A 24,365-nucleotide genomic window follows, 5' to 3' on the forward strand; every position below is an offset into this window, starting at 1 on the left:
AAAAATAACGTCATAGTAGCATGTCGTCCAAAATCATGAAAAATAACGTCATGCATGTCGTCCAAAATCACGAAAAAACGTCATAGTATAGCATGTCGTCCAAAATCATGAAAAAAACGTCATAGTAGCATGTTGTCCAAAATCATGAAAAAAAACGGCATAGTAGCATGTCGTCCAAAATCATGAAAAATAATGTCATGCATGTCGTCCAAAATCACGAAAAAACGTCATAGTATAGCATGTCGTCCAAAATCATGAAAAAAACGTCATAGTAGCATGTCGTCCAAAATCATGAAAAAAAACGGCATAGTAGCATGTCGTCCAAAATCATGAAAAATAACGTCATGCATGTCGTCCAAAATCATGAAAAAACGCCATAGTATAACATGTCGTCCAAAATCATGAAAAATGTCATAGTATAGCATGTCGTCCAAAGTCATGAAAAAAAGTCATAGTATAGCATGTGGTCCAAAATTATGAAAAAAAGTCATAGTATAGCATGTCGTCCAAAGTCATGAAAAAAAGTCATAGTATAGCATGTCGTCCAAAGTCATGAAAAAAAGTCATACTATAGTATGTCGTCCAAAATTATGAAAAAAAGTCATAGTATAGCATGTCGTCCAAAATTATGAAAAAAAGTCATAGTATAGCATGTCGTCCAAAATTATGAAAAAAAGTCATAGTACAGCATGTCGTCCAAAATTATGAAAAAAAGTCATAGTATAGCATGTCGTCCAAAGTCATGAAAAAAAGTCATACTATAGTATGTCGTCCAAAATTATGAAAAAAAGTCATAGTACAGCATGTCGTCCAAAATTATGAAAAAAAGTCATAGTACAGCATGTCGTCCAAAATCATGAAAAAAACGTCATAGTCGTCCAAAAAAAACGGCATGTCGTCCAAAACTATGAAAAAAAGTCATAGTATAGCATGTCGTCCAAAATCATAAAAAAAAAAACCCATAGTACAGCATGTTGTCCAAAATCATGAAAAAAAGTCATAGTATAGCATGTCGTCCAAAATCATGAAAAAAAGTCATAGTTTAGCATGTCGTCCAAAATCATGAAAAAATGTCATAGTCGTCCAAAAAAAACGACATGTTGTCCAAAACTATGAAAAAAAGTCATAGTACAGCATGTCATCCAAAATCATGAAAAAAAGTCATAGTATAGCATGTCATCCAAAATCATGAAAAAAAGTCATAGTATAGCATGTCGTCCAAAATCATGAAAAAACGTCATAGTTGTCCAAAAAAAACGGCATGTTGTCCAAAATCATGGATTTGTTCGGGTTTGGACATGATCAGAGCAATGAAGCACATACATTTTTTTAAATGATGAAAACTCGTCACACAGATGATTTTATAGTTTATTGATCAGAAGCCAATCACTTTCCTGTGGTGGCCTAAGGGGGACACATTATAGAGAAAAACAGTGATAAACAGTGAGTTAAAACAAAAACTTAAAACCATCATAGTATGATAAGAATGTTTTGAAAAAACATCATAGTATAGTATGTCGTCCAAAATCATGAAAAAAAAAGTCATAGTATAGTATGTCGTCCAAAATCATGAAAAAAAAAGTCATAGTAGCATGTTGTCCAAAATCATGAAAAAAAGTCATAGTATAGCATGTGGTCCAAAATCATGAAAAAAAGTCATAGTATAGCATGTGGTCCAAAATCATGAAAAAAAGTCATAGTATAGCATGTGGTCCAAAGTCATGAAAAAAAGTCATAGTATAGCATGTGGTCCAAAATCATGAAAAAAAGTCATAGTATAGCATGTGGTCCAAAGTCATGAAAAAAAGTCATAGTATAGCATGTGGTCCAAAATCATGAAAAAAAGTCATAGTTTAGCATGTCGTCCAAAATCATGAAAAAACGTCATAGTTGTCCAAAAAAAACGGCATGTTGTCCAAAATCATGGATTTGTTCGGGTTTGGACATGATCAGAGCAATGAAGCACATACATTTTTTTAAATGATGAAAACTGATGAAATGATGAAACTCGTCACACAGATGATTTTATAGTTTATTGATCAGAAGCCAATCACTGACACAGATTCAGTTTTTCAGTCAGTCATATACTGTGCTATTTCCTTTCATCTATAATCAATAAATCAAGCTCAACATTTTTATCTCCTACACAATATTTCAAACAATTAGAAAATACTAATCCTGATCAATAATATCCAGTTCACAATAAGCAGCCAATCAATTAAAACATTTATAGAGCTGATGTGAGAATATTCTCCTGCTGTTAAACATCATTACATCACTGAGGACATTCTTTAGTTCTAGACATTTATTGATCATATCAGAAGTGATCAGAAAAACTGAACATTTGAAACAAACCAATACTATCTCTAAAACAGATGTTCATTTTAAAAAACTATGAAAGCTCATTAGGTCCAAGATTTTAATTGATTAAAGAGTAAAACATTTGTGTCAAATACAGTTTTTCATGGAAATATTTAATTATTCATTTCGTTATTTTAAATTAAATTCATAATCTCATCTTTTTATCAAATTTAGTGAAATCATGTTGTATTGGGTTCTTTTTTTTTTGACAAATTGAAATTTATGTAAGCGTTCTGTCGTCATGTTACGCACCAGGTATTTTCCTTCTTCTGCTGTCGCTGTTCTGGGACGCAGTTACTAATGCCAGGACGTCAACACAAGCACGTGGTAAGGTTTTTAAAAAATAAAGAAATCATCGTTTGGCTTTTCAGTCGTCAGGGAAGTGACCAGCTCGGCTCACGGCTGAAAGTCTGAGGTTTGTTGGACCCATCCACCACCGCTCCGCCCGCCGCTCCGCCCACTGTTCCACGGCTCCATACTGAGACTGTCCAGCTCCTTTTATTATGTCATAATCAGCAGTGTTTAAAACTGGCCGACCGTACGCTTCACACTGCTGCGAAGACTGACATCAAACAAACAGTAAACTTTACTTGTAGAAAACAAAATAAAGCAAAATAACATAAAACAAAAAAACCCTCAATTAGCTGTTTTGTAAAAACAAAAAAACAACAACAAAAAAACCAAACAAAAAACAATAAACTTTTCTTGAAATAAAAACAAAACAAACAAAAACATTTTTGTAAAAAATAAAACAAAACAAAAAATAATAACCTTTTCTTGTCATAACGATAAACGTATTTATCTTTCCTTAACGTGAAATGTTTGACATAATATCATGATCACATCTTGATAACGTGAAATCTTATTTTGTTAAATTATTGTTCAACTGCTGTTAAAATGAAATCATGTTGGTGAACGGTTGAATTTTATCTCGTCTACAAGACATGAAGTTTTTTAACGTCATGTTCTATATGTTGAGATGTCGCCTGACTGACGATGGGTGGTGTTACAGCCGAGGGAGTCCTGTCACCTGGTTGATGATGCAGGACCACATCAGTGAATGCTCCAGGTGCACCTGAGGTCGGCAGGCTGTCTCATGTCCTAACTTCCTGTCACTGAACGACCACAGACTCACAGATACACCCTCTGTCTGTAAGAGTCACGGGGCTACAATCGTTTCAGAAGTTTGGATCTTTTACACCGCCACCAGAAGTAGCTTCTGGAGTCCATGTCTGACTGTGACATCACTGACGGAGCGGCGGCTGTAACACCACCCACCGTCAGTCACTGTGATTAAGTCAGACATTTATGATATGATAAATACGTAGAGTGTCATAACAAGAAAATGCTTTTTTGTTATTTTTTAAATATAAAAGTTTCTTGTTTTTGGTTATTTTGTTTTTACAAGGAAAAAAATCTTGTTTTTGTTTGTTTTGTTTTTTTTAAAGAAAAGTTTCTTATTTTTGGGGTTTTTTACAAGAAAAAATATTTTTTGTTTGTTTTGTTTTGTACAAGAAAATTTATTGGGGGTTTTTATTTGTTAGTTTTGTTTTTTTACAAGTGTTTTTTATAAGTTTGTTTGTTTTTACAAGAAAAGTTTCTTGTTTTTGTGTTTTTTACAAGAAAAAATGTTTTTTGTTTGTTTTGTTTTTTTATATGAAAAGTTGGATATAATGTGGAAATATCCAGCTCTTTCTTAAGTCGGCAAATACTGATGCTTCGTGAGTGGTTTTGTCATCAGACCTTTAGTGGCGGTATGATTCACAGCCGGGAGGCGTCATTATGTACAGCAGCCAGACAGAAACTTTCTCTGAATGTCAGCATTCGCAGCAGTGTGACACGCGTACGGGTGACCAGTGTGAAACGCTGCTGGTTATGACGTAATGTAAAAAGTTGAAATATCATGTTTTTACATTAGAATATATTTGACGTGAAAAACATCTCGTTATTTTAAATATTTTTCATGTCATTATCTGATACTGATCTTTTTGTTTGTTTTTCTTTGCGTGGCATTTTTACGCCTCCGTACTGTATTTGCTCTCTTTTTGTTGTTTAAATATTTTTTCTTCACGTCGCAGAGGACAACTGATCTTTTCACTGTAAACTCTACGATTGTTTATGAACCAAAAAAATCGATGAACTTTTTAAAAATGTTCTTTTAAATCCTCAGTTTATTTATTTTGTTAATTGTTATAATTATTTTAATGAACGTTTTTATCCCGCAGGACGTCAAGAGCGACAAAATTCTGCACATATTTAATTTAATATAGGAGAGTTAACATTTTGTAATTTTCTGTATTTCAACATTTTTCTTTATTTTATTTATGTGACAATATTACTTTAATAATAATAACTGAATAACTAATACTAGATCCAATCTTTTTCTCTTTGATAATGAAAAACATAAAATATGAAAACAAGGAACATAAATGTTGCATTAACACGTCTTTGTTTCAGTTTTAGGTTGAATTTCAGCATGAAGTATCTTTAACATTGTCTCATTAGTTTGAATTTATAGTGAATGCTGAACATTTTTCTCTTTGACACACAAAGAAGAGTTTCGTTAAATCCAACAATTCAGCAGAAAAAAAAGAAAAAAAAACTTCCAGGAAGAAAATAAATGAAGAACAATGACGTGATTTCTTCCAGCTGGTTTCAGGTTCAGAACATGTTGCTGGATTTCCACTGGGCTCCGTTACTGGTTTCTGTCAATAATTCCAACAGGAAAAACCATGTAAATTAATTGGTGCATTCAGGATTTCAAATATTTGATGTTTGACCACAAAATAAACCTGTCAAAATAAAAACTGAATAATTCATTAATGATGAATCTGCGATATAAAACATATTGAAGTGTTTCTTACTGGAGAAATCCTGGGGTGCTTTTTTCCTCTGATGAGATCCAGAAACCTGTTTTATTTAACAGAAATATCATCAAATAACTTCATCTATTCATTAATATATTTTTTTTACATTAAGTGTATTCATTTATATAAATATCATCAAATTATTTATTTTTTCAAATTTGAATAATTTTATATATAATTCATGAAATGTATTAATTTTTTATAAATATCATAATTTTAAATATTTGTAATAGAATTTATCTTTTCATATAGTTCATTATATAATTTCATATATTGTATATAATTCATACATTTTTAAAATATAATTATTACATTTATTCATTTTAGAAATATCTTTTAGACTTTTAGACTAGGCTTTTATAAGATTTTTATAGTTTTATCTGATTTTTATATAATTTATCAAATGTATTCATCCATATGAATATCATTATTTCATAGATTTCTATAAAATGTATATAATGTTTTACATATTTATTAACTTCATTCATATGAATATCATAATTCTAAATAATTTTATATAGTTCATGTAATTTTTAAAATATAATTTATTAAATACACTGAACAAAAATATAAACGCAACACTTTTGTTTTTGCTCCCATTTTTCATGAGCTGAACTCAAAGATCTAAAACATTTTCTATACACACAAAAGACCATTTCTCACAAATATTGTTCACAAATCTGTCTAAATCTGTGTTAGTGAGCACTTCTCCTTTGCCGAGATAATCCATCCCACCTCACAGGTGTGGCATATCAAGATGCTGATTAGACAGCATGATTATTGCACAGGTGTGCCTTAGGCTGGCCACAATAAAAGTTTTTTCTTTTAAATATGATATAGATTTCTAACCATAGATTATTAGCTACCTAAAATATATATATTTCTTCCAGTTTTTAGTAATTATGAGGGGGGAAAAAACCTTCTTGTAGTTAAAACATGAATTTAAGCCATTTAAATAAATATTTCATATGCTCATGAAAAACATCATCAAATATCATTTTGATATTTCACCTCATATTTTAATAAAGTTGTATTTTCATATATAAAAGATAATTTTTGTCTTGTTCGTAAATAGTCTCTTTTTTACAACACGATGAATGTTCTTTAACTTTATAATAATATAATAATTTATTTCATGTAAGAAATAAACAAACCTTCTTCTTTGATCCTGCAGCGTTCAGAGCAGCAATCTTACTCTCGATATCCGACACCTGCAGAGGACACATCAGATCAGGACACTGTGGTCATCACTGAAACTTTGTCATCGTTGTTGTTTCACAAACAAACAAACAATAAACATCTTTAAGTACAAAGTTTATTCAAATACTCAGAGCTTTCTGTAACTTCAGGAAATGTATCTGGTGAGAAATATTCACTTCCTTCAGAGACTCAGATCTTTTATTTAACGAGTCCTCTGATTGTAAAACGTTTGTTAACTCACATAATTCTAACATAAGTTTTCTCATAGTTACGAGACACTTGTCCTGTTTAAAGATAACAATGTGAATATATAGGAAGAAAAATGTTATAAATAAATATTAAATACCCTGATGAAGAGTTTCCTCCTGATTCGTCTACTCGGGATTGTGAGACGGTTTCCACACACAGGAAATGATGATGTGATAAAGAAGACGTGTTTTGATTAAAGAAAGATTTCTAACTTTGGAAGAAGTTTCCTTGTAATTTTATTATTGGTCGAAAAAACAAGATCATTTTTCGTATGTTAATCATTTGTGACGTTTTTAATAAACGTTCAGATTCAAAGATTCATCAGAGCGAGTCTGTACCTGATTGTTTCTGTTAATACACTGACTTGTTATTTCGCACCCTCATACTCTGTACGTTTTCTTTTTTTTTTCATACTGTGTTTCTGACATGTCTTCTATATTATTTGGTCACATTTTTGTACTGTTTTTTTTTTTAATACTGTGGTTCTTTTTATTTTTATATCTTTTGGCGTTTCTCTACTGTGTTTTTGTTTATGTTATATTTCTATGTTTTTAATTTTTTAAAACATTTTTGTAATTTTTTGCATTTTCTTCTTTTTTGCAGTTTTGTATTTTCTCTGCCTGTTTCTACTGTATTTATTTTGTATTTTTTTTTTCTACTTTTTTTGTTTTGCATTTTTTAAAAACAAATGTTTGCGTTTCATTTAATGTGTTGTTTGTCTTGCTTTTTTTTTTTGCGTTTTCCACTGTATGGCGCACAGTGAGCGTCATGTAGTGGTGGCTCTGTGGCTCTGTGGCTCAGAGGTAGAGCGGGTTGTCCACTAATCAGAAGATTAGCAGTTTGATTCCCGGCTCCTCCGGTCTGCATGTCGAAGTGTCCTGCTCCCGATGGCTGATCAGCTGATCATCAGTGTGTGCGAGAGTTAAAAACTTAGCAGCAGGTGGCACCTTGTGTATGGTAGCCTCGGCCACCAGTGTATGAATGTGTGTGTGAATGGGTGAATGTGGTCGGATGACTAGAAAGGAGCTATACAAATGCAGGTCCATTAACCATTACTGTGTGGGGTTAATAACCACTACATGACGTTCACAGTGCGATTTTGTTAAACTCGTTTAGAAGCGTAAGTTAATGTTATCAGGTGGACTGATGATGATGATGATGATGATGATGATGATTCATGCCGTCCATGTTGTACGAATCTAATTCACAAACAAACCAAGGTGTTTGTGTTTCGTACAGCGGTGCGGTCTCACCTCGCTCTCGGCGCTCTGGACTCGTGCGGCGGTCAGCGCCACCACGTCCTCCAGCTCCGACAGCTCCGAGTCTGTCGTCCCCCCGAAGCGAGTCTTGGCGCTCTGCTCGAGTCGCCTCAACTTCGTCTCCAGCTCATACGACTGACCGGCCGCCATGTACACCTGAACAGGTTACACACACACACACACACACACACACACAGCAGTGTCATGGTGAGGGCACTAACACACCTCCATACCAACACACGCAGCTGTGTCATGGTGAGGGCACTAACACACCTCCATACCAACACACACAGCTGTGTCATGGAGAGGGCACTAACACACCTCCATACCAACACACGCAGCCGTGTCATGGTGAGGGCACTAACACACCTCCACACCAACACACACAGCTGTGTCATGGAGAGGGCACTAACACACCTCCACACCAACACACACAGCTGTGTCATGGTGAGGGCACTAACACATCTCCATACCAACACACACAGCTGTGTCATGGAGAGGGCACTAACACATCTCCACACCAACACACACAGCTGTGTCATGGAGAGGGCACTAACACACCTCCATACCTGTGCTGATATCAGGAGCAGGGCCAGGTATGACGGTGGAACACGCAGGCTGGTTCTCTGATGGTGTGTTCGATTCACAATATTGTTTCTTCTCCTTCACTAAAATAAGATCTTTGAAAACGTACATGTATATACAAACAGTATTTTCTCATATTTACCATAACTTTTTTTTCTATATCATTAAAAGACACCTTGTCCAGAAATGACACAAACATTTCCTTGTTTGTTTTTTGTGTTGTTTGCTTTCTTATGGTTATCAGAAATTTATGAGAAAATAAATCTCAGTTCAGAATTAGAATTTTTCCATATTTATTTGATACTTTTCCCATATTGATAGTTTTATTTATTCATCCATTTATTTATTTGTCCATTTAATCATTTTGGGTTTTTTGTATGTTTGTTTTTTAGTAATTACGAGAGTTTTCTTATAATTTTGGGAACATTTTCAAATGTTATGTAAAGTTTTTCTATAAGTTGAAAATAGAACATTTGAATTTTTATACAAAAAATCTAAAACAAATCTGAATTTTCAAGTGAATTTTAAATTTTAAACTTGTGTTGGAGCCAAACTGGAACCAGTGCTGCCCAGGACGTCCCACAGATACCCGGCCCTGTGTGGACAGACTGGAGACACAGCAGCCGGGGACATTTAAAGCCAGTCCAGACATTTGCATCATGCTTGACATGAGGCGTGGGGGGCTGGGCTTAGTTTGACATCAAGACAAAGAGAGGTTAGGGGACGAGGAGGAGGAGGAGGAGGCGTGCAGTCGACGTATGAATCTTACATTTTCCTCAAGTTCCCTGAACGCATCATCTGCTTGCTTAACGTCAGTCCCTACTAAGTGGGCTCTGTCAACCGGCTCTGACAGGCCGTACTCGACCATCGCGTTTTCTGTGGCGTTAATGGTTCTGAGGACCTCAGTGGTGAGGTCACAGAGGGCGGCGGCCGTCGATCTCTGAAATCCATGTAGAGGGACAGATGTTAGCAGCTGGAAAACAACACCTGTTCCTGCAGCAGCCACCAGCCCGGAGACGACCATGACAACCGACCTGGAGACGACCATGATGACCGACCTGGAGACAACCATGACGACCGGCGCGGAGATGACCATGACGACCGACCTGGAGACAACCATGACGACCGGCGCGGAGACGACCATGACAACCGACCTGGAGACAACCATGACGACCGGCCCGGATAGGACCACCTTGACATTAACAAGTTAGTTGATCCTCCTGAGAACCAAGGGTTTCTTTGGTTTGCATTTTTAATGTCTCCGAACATTGAAGCCATATTCTGTCACATATGACAAAATGCTTCCCCGCTATTAAGGAGATATTCTGTCATTTAAGACAGAATGCTTCCCCACCGTTGAAGATAAATATCATAATTTCAGACAAAACGCTTGCCCGCCATTGACAAGATATTCCATCATTTCAGACAAAACGTTTCCCGCCATTGACGAGATATTTGGTAATTTATGCCAAAAACGCTTCCCTGCCATTGATGAGATATTTGGTCATTTATGCCAAAACGCTTCCCCGCCATTGACGAGATATTTGGTAATTTATCACAAAACGCTTCCCCGCTATTGACGAGATATTTGGTAATTTATCACAAAACGCTTCCCGCCATTGACGAGATATTTGGTAATTTATGCCAAAACGCTTCCCTGCCATTGACGAGATATTTGGTAATTTATGCCAAAATGCTTCCCCGCCATTAACGAGATATTCCATTGTTGCAGACAGAACGCTTCCCCGCTATTGACGAAATATTTGGTAATTTGTGCCAAAACGCTTCCCTGCCATTGACGAGATATTTGTTAATTTATGCCAAAATGCTTCCCCACCATTGACGAGATATTCCATTGTTGCAGACAGAACGCTTCCCCGCTATTGACGAAATATTTGGTAATTTGTGCCAAAACGCTTCCCTGCCATTGACGAGATATTTGGTAATTTATGCCAAAACGCTTCCCTGCCATTGACAAGATATTTGGTAATTTATGCCAAAACGCTTCCCCGCCATTGATGAGATATTCCATTGTTGCAGACAGAACGCTTCCCCGCTATTGATGAGACATTCCATCATTTATGACAGAACGCTTCCCCGCTATTGAAGAGATACACACACAGAAGAAGAAGTGTGTCTGGATCCAGGCAGGCAGCTGCTGACCTTCACATTTCCACAACCTGCTGTCGGGTTGTTATGTAACGCAGGAGGCAGCCCGTTAGTGAGGAGGCGTCATGCAGAAATCTGACCAACACGAAGAGTTCATCTTCAAAATGTCCGTCAGGAAGAAAAGTCCCTGAAATATTTTTACCTTCAGTACCAATCTGAGTTTCATCCCAAAGTTCAGATATCTTTTCTCCTGATTTGATTTTTTTTGTGATGTCATGACACGAGCTTCCTGACAATCTTATTTTGAAGTTGAACTCTTCATCCTGACAAAAGCTGAAATCTATATCAGAACCGTATTTCTATATATTGGACATTGTTTAGTGGACCTTTTCTGAGGGGACGAGCTGAGCCATGCTGTGAAAGCATCTTTTACTGCCGTCACCACGAACAGGATCCTGGATGTTCATGAAACATCGCTTTGATTTTGTGTCAGTGGTTAAAACTGAGCTCAAACTGCTCCGTGACCTTGACGGGAGTTTGAGAATATAATGAACTGAACAGGACAGTTTTTCTTGCAGTCTGATACCAGTTTTCCACCAAATTAATTCTGGTTCTGTTCAGGATTTTTCTAACTTCAGCCCCATTTCCACCGAGCAGTCCGGTTCAGTGTCATTGTTTCTGTCTCCACAGTTAAAATTGTGGATGGTCCCAACAGAAGCGTTCCTTAGCGTCCCCATGTTTGGTCCCCCCTCTGTTGGGGTACCTAGCACACAGATCTGGTACTAAAAGGTGGAGCTAGAAACCCTGCAGTCTGATTGGTCAGTAGAGGACGCTCACTCTGGTTTTATGTAACCTCTGTTCATACATCAGTAAACTACAACTATAAAATGAAAGAGAAAAAAATAACTTCATTCACTGGGCCGACTGCCGGCAACTTTTAAGGTGGAACGTTAACTTGTAATGTTACTCAATGCATGAGTTGATGACGTGAATCCATCAGCACACCTTAAATTTCACTGTGACAACTTTGACCATCACTTTAGTTTTTATATGACACACATTTTTAGTAATGACTTTAAAAATATAGATTAATTTGGAGCGGATTATGTGAAGGTCATATATTCTAATCCTCACTTCCTGTGGGCTACAGCAACACTAAACCCCTGAGCTTGCCTGAGAAGGACTAAATGCACAAAGCTGCTATTTTTAAATATCCCATGGAGAGAGACTCTCACTGCAGCCTGTTCTATTTTGTTGTGAAAATGTGGGCGTGCAGCCTCGTTCTGTGGACGATAAACCAGGTGCAGACTTCCATCTGTGTCACCGCTGATGAGGAAATACAGCGAGTGCTGGACGGAGCAGTGAGTGACAACAACCCCGCCCACATTTAAGAGGACTGTCTGAACACACCGAGGGTCTAGGTACCATGTCTGAAGGGTTACTGCTGGTTCCAAAGGTGCTGGACTGAAAGGGTTTGGTGGAGACGGGGCTTTTGGTGCTCTGCAGCGATGACCTGTTCTCATTCCAAAGTCATCAAATACTGCTGCTTTGTCAATGATATTGGTGACAGACATCAACGCCAAAAGCCACTAATTGTGGTGGTATCATACAGCGGAGTTGGAAAGTTCCAATGGGGATGTCACACGCATCACACAACAGAAACACTTGATACCTAGCAACTAATATGCAGATGTGAAAGTCCAGTGACAAAGCAGCTCTTTCCAGCCTGTAGAATACGACACACTCACTGACGTCGTCAGTTTGAATTTCAGGTTTAGAAAAACCTGAAATGTTTTGGTTCCAGCTGTGAACCACCTTTCTGGGTTCCGAACCAATGTATTTTTGGTTGAAGTGCTCTAAACGGTTCAAAATTCAGTGCAGGAACTGGAACAGATCCATGTTGGTGGAAAAAGGGTGTAAGAGATAACCTGAGGTTGTTTCTGAAACTTCCAGGTTCCCATTTGCTGTGACATCCACCCTGAGTTTAAACCCATCAATGACTCTGGTAAGATGACCCATCCAGACCTCGCTCCTACCTTCTGAGCTTCGGTGGGCATCTCGTCGCTGGATGAGCTCAGCTCTTTATCTTTCAGAGAGTCCAGAGTGACCACCGGGCCACCCTTTACACCAGCCAGACTTTTACCCACAGAGAAGGACTTCTTCCCGGGCTCGTCGTCTGAGGACAGTCCCTTATCACTAAGGTTCCCCGCCAGCTCGCTCAGCTTCCTCCTCAGCTTCTCCTCCTCGTTCTGAACCGACGAAGTCGCCGTCTGCACCAAGACACCAACAGCAACTCATCAACCTCTAATTCTGTCTGATTAAAGACACTGATTTTGGAGCTGATGTGTCTGATCTCACCTCATCAGCAGGTGTCATCTTCTCCTCCAGGCGGTTCAGCAGACTCTCGATGGCCGACATTCGTTTGTTCAGCTCATTCATCTGCCGGGTAAAAACCAGAGACCAGATCATTTCATGTTCCCACGGTCAAAGAAAACACAACGTTAGACAAAAAATCAGTTTTGGTTTATGAGCGTAAAAAAACTCAGACACTGATTGGTTGTTGTTCCTTACGGGTGGGGCTTGTCCCAGGTTCTCCTGGGAGGACGCTCTGCTGTTCTTGCGACGATGGGGGTACTGCTGGTATGCTGGGGGGTACCTCGGGTATTCGTCCTCGTCCGAGGTGTCCACGTACTGCTGCCGAGCAACCGAGGAGCTGATCTTAGACAGAGAACGAGTCCGGACCATCCTGCTGTCGCCGTAGTCATCTGGCAACACAGGTAAACACAGACAGGTAAATACAGACAGGTAAATACAGACAGGTAAACATAGACAGATAAACACAGACAGGTAAATACAGACAGGTAAACATAGACAGGTAAACACAGACAGGTAAATACAGACAGGTAAACACAGACAGGTAAACATAGACAGATAAACACAGACAGGTAAACACAGACAGGTAAATACAGACAGATAAACACAGACAGGTAAACATAGACAGATAAACATAGACAGGTAAACACAGACAGGTAAACACAGACAGGTAAACATAGACAGGTAAACACAGACAGGTAAATACAGACAGGTAAACACAGACAGGTAAACATAGACAGATAAACACAGATAGGTAAACACAGACAGGTAAACACAGACAGGTAAACACAGACAGGTAAAGTACCCCGAGTCTGAACCATGTGTGTACTGTGCGTACTGTGTGTACTGTGTGTATTTGTACATGTACCTGGTCTCATGGCGTATCGGTCCAGACTCTTCCTGCGGTTCACTCGGTGGTTGTACATGTCGTAGTCCACGTCATTCCTGTACCCGCGATCCTCCTGCATCTGCTGCACCAAACATGCCACATACACACAGGAAGCTGTGACATCAGCAGTGACATCAGCAGTGTGTAATCGTACAGGTGTGGTATATTCACTATATTTATTTAAGCCACTCAAAGCTCTGAACGTCTGAGTCACTTGACCTTTGCTATCCTTCCTTCACATATCTAAGTCCTCAGTTTTTCTTCTTGGTTAGTTTAGTTGTTGTAGTCGTACTTTAAATAGTTGTGCTTGAGGTGTTGTTGTACTTTAAGTTGTTGTACTTTAGGTGGTGTTTTTTAGGTGTTGTTTACCTGTACAGAAGGTCGTCGTGAATAAGGGAAATATTCCTCGGGGTCAAAGTCCAGAGGATGAACTGACAGCAAGCGTTTGCTCTTCCTCATCTGACACAGAAAAAGAAATGAAGAATTTTAATGCTGCAGGCTTCGCATCCTATACACCGTCACAAGGTTTTGATTTTCATCTCCAGGTTACCACTTTGTAGCGCTGAACCTCGGTCTCTATGTGGTCGTCCTCGGCACCGTTATACACATCTGCAGGTACAAATACAAGACTTTGACAAGAAGTCTGGAATTAACTACATGTTTCAACTAGAGCTCTGATTCATTTGGTTTAAAGTGTCGACTTTTTCTTTTCTCTGCAGTAAATTAAGATAAATATGTAATCTGTCTTCATCTGCAGATGTTAACAATTAAAGTGACATCAATGTGTCTCATCTCCCAAAAAAATAAATTAATTAATTAAGAAAATAAAGAAAAACATTTACACATAAATGTGAGGCAAATATTGTATATAAATTGAATAAAACAAATGGATAAACGGGTTCAATTTTTAATATAATTTTAGAAACAAATTCTGGATAAATACTTTCTGAGCCTGCCGATGGTTTTGTGTTTCAGTAGCTGATTTGTTTTTCCTGTTATCAAGCCGTATAAAGACGTTTCTCATTTTTCAGTGGGTCACAATTTGTATTTAAAATCCAAATTGTTGAGGTTTTAATCCAGAATTCTGCTGAAAATATAAATATCAAATATGTGTATGTTTTTTTTAAAAAAATGAAAAAAAAAAAAAAAAATTTAGAAATTTAGAGTTTTACATTTAAAGCTTTAACTTTAATTATCTGATTTTGTTCACGTGTTTCTTCCTGTCGTATTTTTAATTCTACACAAAATATTTCAGATGCCATGTTGACTCACGGCTGCGGACATCCGGCATACTCTGAGTGTCGTCATCACGACCACCTGGAGAAGAAGCACATTAAGTCTTATTAGCATTTAGCATATTGTTATTTCTCACAGATGAATAATTATAAATAATAGGTATGTTCAGAATTTATCACACAGTTAATAAAGTCTCTCTGGACGTCTTATTAATAATGAATTAGTACAAAAACACAGAATTTTTTTTAAACAAAACTAAATTAAAGAGCTGAGATTTTTTTATGCTGAACGACCTTCAGCTCCAAGATAACGCACCTTAAATGAGCAAAGTCACTCTGTGATGTCACACTCACCGTCTCCATTCAGCCTCTTGTACAATGACCTCATCACCTTCGCACTGCCAAAGCGTTTGAAGCGATTCCGTACGTTGTCGTGGTACCAACCAAGAGTGCCGATTTTCAGCACCCTGCAGGAGTACGAGACAAATACTTCATATGTACACAACAAATACTTCATATGTACACAACAAATACTTCATATGTACACAACAAATACTTCATATGTACGCGACAAATACTTCATATGTACACAACAAATACTTCATATGTACGCGACAAATACTTCATATGTACACAACAAATACTTCATATGTACGCGACAAATACTTCATATGTACGCGACAAATACTTCATATGTACACAACAAATACTTCATATGTACACAACAAATACTTCATATGTATGCGACAAATACTTCATATGTACACAACAAATACTTCATATGTATGCGACAAATACTTCATATGTACACAACAAATACTTCATATGTACACAACAAATACTTCATATGTACACAACAAATACTTCATATGTACGCGACAAATACTTCATATGTACGCGACAAATACTTCATATGTACACAACAAATACTTCATATGTACACAACAAATACTTCATATGTACACAACAAATACTTCATATGTACACAACGAATACTTCATATGTACACATATGACATGACATCAATGACCAGGAACACAGTGAAGGACACGATGATATTTGACGTTCTCCGGACCGTCTGTCTCGGTGTGTAAACTCCGAGATAGTCTTAGTATTTCCTTACCTGCACTCTCGGTACTCTCAGTGCCTACCTGTGGGTGTCTCACCTGGTCATGCGGCAGTTGTCACACACCCAGCCGTGCTCCTTCTTGTTGTAGCGGCTGCAGGACTTGCAGGTGTACATGTGGCAGTCCAGACACTGGCGCTTACTGTTGACCAGGAACTTAAAGGGCTGCAGGCAGCGGATGCAGTGAGAGTCTGATAGCTGGCTCTGAGAACCCAGCAGCTCTCGCTTGGTGTCCTCCTTCTGGATCTTTGTCTTCAGATCCCTGCCACAACAAGACACGACGGAGACATGTTACCACCATGCTGGTAAAACTACTTTTACTACTACTACTACTACTTTTACTACTACTACTACTACTACTACAACAATCCTACTACTGGAACTACAATCCTACTACTGGAACTACAATACTACTACTAGAACTACAATCCTACTACTGGAACTACAATCCTACTACTAGGACTACGATACTACTAGAACTACAATCCTACTACTGGAACTACAATACCACTACTGGAACTACAATACTACTACTAGAACTACAATCCTACTACTGGAACTACAATCCTACTACTAGGACTACGATACTACTACTACTAGAACTACAATCCTACTCCTGGAACTACAATACCACTACTGGAACTACAATACTACTACTAGAACTACAATCCTACTACTGGAACTACAATCCTACTACTAGGACTACGATACTACTACTAGAACTACAATCCTACTACTGGAACTACAATACTACTACTAGAACTACAATCCTACTACTGGAACTACAATACCACTACTGGAACTACAATACTACTACTACTGGAACTACAATCCTACCACTGGAACTACAATCCTACTACTAGGACTATGATACTACTACAGGACTACGATACTACTACTAGAACTACAATCCTACTACTGGAACTACAATCCTACTACTAGACTATGATACTACTACAGGACTACGATACTACTACTAGAACTACAATCCTACTACTAGGACTACGATACTACTACTTAAACTACAATATTACTACTAGAACTACAATCCTACTACTGGAACTACAATCCTACTACTAGGACTACGATACCACTACTAGAACAACAATCCTACTACTGGAACTACAATCCTACTACTGAAACTACAATCCTACTACTGGAACTACAATACCACTACTGGAACTACAATACTACTACTACTGGAACTACGATACTACTACTAGAACTACAATCCTACTACTGGAACTACAATCCTACTACTTGGACTACGATACTACAACTAGAACTACAATCCTACTACTGGAACTACAATCCTACTACTAGAACTACAATACTACTACTGGAACTACAATCCTACTACTAGAACTACAATCCTACTACTAGGACTACGATACTACTACTAGGACTACGAAACTACTACTACTAGAACTACAATCCTACTACTAGGACTACGATACTACTACTACTGGAACTACAATCCTACTACTGGAACTACAATACTACTACTACTGGAACTACAATCCTACTAGTGGAACTACAATCCTACTACTAGGACTACGATACTACTGCTAGAACTACAATCCTACTACTGGAACTACAATCCTACTACTAGGACTATGATACTACTACTAGAACTACAATCCTACTACTGGAACTACGATACTACTACAGGACTACGATACTATTACTAGAACTACAATTCTACTACTAGGACTACGATACTACTACTTAAACTACAATATTACTACTAGAACTACAATCCTACTACTGGAACTACAATCCTACTACTAGGACTACGATACCACTACTAGAACAACAATCCTACTACTGGAACTACAATACCACTACTGGAACTACAATACTACTACTACTGGAACTACGATACTACTACTAGAACTACAATCCTACTACTGGAACTACAATCCTACTACTAGGATTACGATACTACAGCTAGAACAACAATCCTACTACTGGAACTACAATCCTACTACTAGGACTACGATACTACAGCTAGAACTACAATCCTACTACTGGAACTACAATCCTACTACTAGAACTACAATACTACTACTGGAACTACAATCCTACTACTAGAACTACAATACTACTACTGGAACTACAATCCTACTACTAGGACTACGATACTACTACTAGGACTACGATACTACTACTACTAGAACTACAATCCTACTACTAGGACTACGATACTACTACTGAAACTACAATATTACTACTGGAACTACAATACCACTACTGGAACTACAATACTACTACTAGAACTACAATACTACTACTGCAGCTCTTTCTTGGTGTCCTCCTTCTGGATCCTTGTCTTCAGGTCACTGCAACAACAACAAGAGAGGACAGAGACATCAAGGTGTTACCAGCATGGTGGTAAAAATACTATTACTACTACTGGAACTACCATACTAGTAACAGAACTACAATGCTGCTAGTACAACACTACTACTAGAACTACAGAATACAGAATATTATATCTACTACTGAAAAAGAAGTTCTACACCTAGAACTACAATGCTGCAATACTGCTACTAGAACTACAATTTATCTAGTACAAGAACTACAGTATATCTACTACTGGACCTACAATAGTAATAGCAGAACCTCAGTTTATATGAGAAGAAGTAGAAGTACAGGATGACAGTACACTGCTATGTGTCGCTGCTGATGGGGAACTCTGTGTTCTCTGAACGGAGACAGTTTGTATGATTTTAGCAGCAGCTGAACGTCTTGTGAGAGATCAGCGTGTCCTCAGTGTTTCATGTGACCAAGTCGTCCACCTCCAGGGACCTGAACCACAGCTTGAAAATGTTCACAGTCTTCACAGTGGACTTGTTGTTATTCACTGTCACATACATTCACACCATGTTTACAACAGCACATTCCTCTACGTGTTCTCCAACATGTCCCGAACTGTCTCCTGTGAGAATCAGCCTCTGTGACGGATCCTAGAACTGGATTTAAAACGCTTAACACTCATGTGTAACTAAAGTACGTCACCACGAGCACCAGTCAAACATGCACAGTGTGAATTAGATTGGGTGAATGTTTCTCAGCCACTTTAAATGTTGAGTCAATTGAATTTTCACAGTGAAAATCAGATTATTCACAGATGATTCATTCAGTCATTCTTTCATTCATTCAGCCTGAGGACAGAAACTGCATTTGTTCCTGAGTCATGTCGTCAGCGATCATCACTGATCAGCGCTGCTGAGACGGAGGAGAGGAACAAAGTATTCTGAGCCTTTACTGCAGTAAAAATACTTCATTACAATGATGCGTCCTGCATTGTCACGTAAAAGAAGTAAAAGTGTGTATTTTGCAGTAAAATGGGTTTCCCTATTCGAGGTGACACATTAATGTGTGTCATGCTACTGCTGTAGATATTTCACAGACTGCTGGGTACTTTGATCCACAGTAATCTATTACAGTAATCTACTTGGGTAAAAATACTTAGTTATATTCCACCACTGCTTCTCTCACAGGGTGCACCAACGCTTTGGATGAAGAATGGTTAGAACGAAGGAGAGTCTGTTTCCTTTCTTTAAATTACATCTCCCTGACTCAGCCTCTGAGTTTGCCCCCAGGGCTGATGGGAGTCGGAGTCTTCAATGCAGAACAGAGAGTGTCTTTGTGAGCTTCCTGTTTTCTCCTGCAGACTCTCGTCCGTGTGACCATGTCGTGATCGACTGCAACAACAACAACGTCTTTCTTGCTCACATTCCTCGGAGCCCTCACATGAACGCCTCACAGAGACGCTTCACTTCACATCCACTTAATCAATATATTGATAGATGATCATCTTATAACAGATATGTTTACATGAAGATTTTGATCCAAGATGTTTCAATCAATCAATCAATCAATCAATTTTATTTATAAAGCCCAATATCACAAATCACAATTTGCCTCACAGGGCTTTACAGCATACGACATCCCTCTGTTCTTATGACCCTCACAGCTGATCAGGAAAAACTCCCCAAAAAAAACCCTTTCCACACACAGTAAAACATTTGTCAAGTATCAGAAATTATAATTAAAGGATAGTTATTTCATACACAGTAGTTTTAATGCTGTTAACGCACATATGATGAGGAATATTTGATGTTTTTTGAAAGGCTGATGCTACAATTCAATGCTGACCGAAATGTGAAGAAGAAGAAAGAAGAAAGTGAGGTAGTAGGAATAGTTGGAGACATGCAAATAGGTTTAATTACTTTGGATGTTATTGAAAAGTTGAATGATAACAATACTATGGAATATTTCAAGATTCTTGAAAAGCTGAAGCTACACTGCAATGCGCCCTTAAATGGTGAGTACGGTGAAAACTTAGGAATAGCTAAAAGAAATGGGAAATGGGTTCAATTAATTTGTGAAACATTCCACCCACAGACATCCATTATAAATCCTGAGGAGGGCATTTTTTTCCATGCTCTGAACAAGTTTGAATGTTTCAGAAAGTTTGAAAGTTGAATGAAAGTAAGAATATATGAAAGATGAGGTACATTTTAAAGTCTGAATGGAGTTTCTATGTCAATGTATGAATGAAGAGAGGTGTGTCAAGTTTGAAGAGTCCTCCCATCTGCTTGGATGGGGAAAAATGCCCTAAAAACGCAGAATATTTCCAAAAGTAGAATGTTATGAATGAGAAAAGTCATAGCAGGCGATTACTGTTAATATGTTGAAGTATGTTGAAGTAGTTTCGCAGCAAAAAAAAGTGGGCAGGAGAATAGTAATAATAAAGAATTCTGAAGCTGTTCAATAACTTTAAGCATTCACACCAAGCCATTAGATAGCTATCAATATTTTTTTAAATACATGATATATTTAGGGAGGCATTAATTTATTTGTTGTTTATCCTGTATTACTACACTGTAAATATAAAAACATGTATTGATATATGCTTTTATATGAATTACGATTATGAAGTGTCACATCCAGTCATTATTCGGGTAAAGGCTGATATAATAAATGTGTTGAAAACAACAAATGTTAAATTTACACTCGAGATGATGACCATGAATGCTGACTCAAAGCTTCTCTCATCTTCTAAAACAGAATGAATTATAGAGCGCAGACGTTATTCTGATAAATCTGCCACATCATAGAAATCCAAAAACTCAGAACTTAATAACATGAAGACAGTCGCAGAATAAAAAGAGGTGTTCATACCCAAGTCGCTCCTCTTCTTTCTTTCGGAGGTTAAAGTCTCGTTGAATCACCTCCCAGACATGTTTGGCCTCCTCGTCCGTCAGTCGTGACAGATCCAGTTTACGCTCCATGATGCTGAAATACATTTTAAAAAGCTGCATTTACTGATTTTTAGGTGAGTATGACGGCAGAAGAACTCAGCACTCAGCAGAGGAACATTCACAGCAGTGACTCATGGAGTTGCTCAGGGTTCTATTAATGGTCCTCTGTATTTTATATTTACATGTAGGTCTCTTTTCAGCTCCTTAAAACAATGTCACTATAAAGATTTAATATTTAATATTTTGATAGAAAGATAATATTTTGTGTTATTTTTAAGAGGAACAAATTCTGATAGTTTAAGGATAGCATAAGAAAAAACAACAGAATATTTTAAGGTAAAAGCTCATATTCATACAGGATTTTATTTATAAATATGTTGTGAGATCAAAAGTTTTGTCAGAGAACAGTTGGAATATTTTAAGAAAAAGTGGAAATATCTTCAAATGAAAAGCTTAAATTTTAAGAAAAATGACAATAAATTTGAATACTTCAAGAGAAAGTTGTAATACTTTTTGTATTGTAAGACAAATGTCATAAAACTTTAAGACAGGAAGTTGGAACATTTTGAGATAAAAAGCTGTAACATTTTAAGAAAGAGTAGAATTTTTTTACGATGAAAAAAGTAGAAATATTTTTCAATGAAAAGCTGTAAAATTCTAAGAGAATAGATTTTTCTTAGATGAAAAGAAGCCTTTAAAGAAAAAGGCTTAAACATTTCCAGATAAAAAGTAATAAGAGAAAGTCATAATATTTTAAGAAAAAAATAGTTTGAGATATAAGGAAATTGTATTGCAAAAGAAAAGTTGTGATACTTTAAGAAAAACATAAATATTTTGAGATGGAAAGAACTGGCTGTTGTTTTGGACATCATCTAGAGAGAACTTGTAATGATATAAGAAAAAGCTGTAATTCTGCAGCTCAAACTTTTAACTGAGAAGGAAAAAAACATAAATCTTTGGCACAGATTTTGTAAATGTGTCAAAGCAGAGCAGCGAAGTAGCAACAAAGGTGTGAAAATTATTCTTTGTTCTAAATTTCAAAGTGTGTAAATGTCTTGATTGCTGAATGTTAACTTTGATGATAAGACCAATAAAATCAGTTACACAACAGGATCTACTTAGCTCGCTAAAATTAGCTGCCATGAGCTAACGGTCACACCAAACCACGTCAGGCTGTGTTTGAATATTACTGATGTTTGTTGGACATGAGTCTCTTGAATTTCTTTGAAACCTCCGACTTTTAACGTTTCATTTTGCTCAGAGTCTCTTCTGGTTTTAAAGTTACTGTTTGTCAGCACACCCTGACGATGATCTTTACACGTTACACAGCTGATAAGATATACACATCCCAGATATGTATTTTAATTTCTGATTGATCAGAAGTCTGTATCCTTCAAAGTAAAATTCAGTGATGCTAAAAACAAGATGAAGACATTTTCTCTGTATGCAAACATTTTGTTCTCTTCATGTTAAATGTTTCACAGCAGCAGAAACACATGAAACTCTTTTTATCAACATTTCCACTGAAGACATTTTGAGATTTGACATTTTGCAGATCAAACAATCGAAGAACAAATGTATGAAAATAAAGATTTAACACAAACAAATGTCACAGTGTTTTTTACAGAAGCTTTCACACTCACTTTTACAAAATGCACTTAAATCAGTTTACTGTAAAGTTTAAAAGAGACGTATGAGATGTGATGAATGTGATTCAAGAGAAGAAGAAACTCACCGTGTGTTTGTGTGTCGAAGCTTCAGACTGATGATGATGATGATAATGAAGAAACGTCGCAGTTTAAACTGAGGAAATCAGCTGATCACATGATGACCATCCTCATGACAACAACAGCAACACACTGCTGCAGGCAAATCACTAACATGACTCAGAATGAATAAATAAATCATACACACACACATATATATGAGGAGAGGGAGTGATGATGATGATGATGGAGGAAGAAAAAGAGACGTTAGGAAACAGCCGTAATAATGTGATGACGTTTGGAGGAAAGATTGTCATTTACAAAAACTGTTCCTTAAGAAGAAAAGTTTTATATTTTCAGTCGGACCACCAAAAAAGAACCAAAAACAAACACGTTGATATAGAAATGTTAACCTCAGAGCTCAGCTCAAAGATTTATTCACAACAGAAATGAAGCAGAGCAGAAAATACTTGGACTGAACCCCGGCCTCCCTCGTGGTGAGCAGGGTAAGTTGTCGTTGGACCAGTCGAGCCAGGGAGAGGACAGAGCAGGGCCCAGTCAAATGGAGCTGAGAAGCGGAGCAGACGGCGAGGGTGATGGCAGCGTGAGGCTTGACTAAGGCCGTTTACACGTGGCCGGCTATTTTCATAAACGGACATTTCACCGTCTCCGTTTTCAAAAAGATCTTCGTTTACACTTACCCGTGTATATATACACAAGAGCATGCCAAACCTGTAGGTGGCAGTGTAACGAGAAGCTCAAGCCTTCCATGTATCCATTGTCACCATAGCAACATAGGTCGCACTTTTGACACAGGCGCAAGTTCCGGCGCAAACTGTGACGTCGACTGCCTATAACTCCGTTTATCTCCGTTTATCTCAGTTTACATGCAAATGCGCAACCGGAGTTTTCCAAAATCTCCACTCTGGCCGGAGTTTTTAGAAAGACTCGTTTTCAGAGGAGAAATCTCCGTTTGCGTGTAAACGAAGGAAGATGCCTGCGTTTATCAAAATCACCGTGTACGTGTAAACGGCCTCTAAAGCCGGTCTGAAGCAGATGACTCGTGATGGTTGGCACACTGGGTTGAGGCTGGAGGGAGGAGACAGTCTAAACACAGGTGGAGGTGAGTACCG

The 24,365-nt window shown here is 37.5% G+C and overlaps 1 protein-coding gene across 3 annotated transcripts; it reads right to left on the reverse strand.

Annotated features, from left to right (window-relative positions):
• Positions 1-2,029: 2,029 nt before the first annotated feature.
• Positions 2,030-23,531, reverse strand: mlpha (melanophilin a). 3 transcript variants are annotated; one of them, XM_078165769.1, is made up of 16 exons: positions 23,262-23,531; positions 21,447-21,560; positions 16,294-16,515; positions 15,482-15,594; positions 15,165-15,209; positions 14,443-14,501; positions 14,262-14,351; positions 13,872-13,971; positions 13,202-13,395; positions 12,989-13,069; positions 12,667-12,900; positions 9,291-9,461; positions 7,931-8,092; positions 6,383-6,439; positions 5,226-5,271; positions 2,030-5,066 (listed from the first exon to the last, which is right to left on the reverse strand). In XM_078165769.1, the coding sequence occupies exons 2-16, from the start codon at positions 21,554-21,556 to the stop codon at positions 5,023-5,025; spliced, it is 1,728 nt and encodes a 575-aa protein (XP_078021895.1). In that variant the 5' UTR covers positions 21,557-21,560; positions 23,262-23,531; the 3' UTR covers positions 2,030-5,022. The 3 variants fall into 3 exon arrangements, with proteins under 3 accessions (XP_078021895.1, XP_078021894.1, XP_033471787.1); XM_078165768.1 differs by having other exon boundaries at positions 13,872-13,974; positions 23,262-23,530; XM_033615896.2 differs by lacking the exon at positions 9,291-9,461 and having other exon boundaries at positions 13,872-13,974; positions 23,262-23,526.
• Between the last annotated feature and the right edge of the window lie 834 nt (positions 23,532-24,365).

The sequence above is a fragment of the Epinephelus lanceolatus genome, chromosome 24, assembly GCF_041903045.1.
Source record: "Epinephelus lanceolatus isolate andai-2023 chromosome 24, ASM4190304v1, whole genome shotgun sequence".
NCBI classification, from domain to species: domain Eukaryota; kingdom Metazoa; phylum Chordata; class Actinopteri; order Perciformes; family Serranidae; genus Epinephelus; species Epinephelus lanceolatus.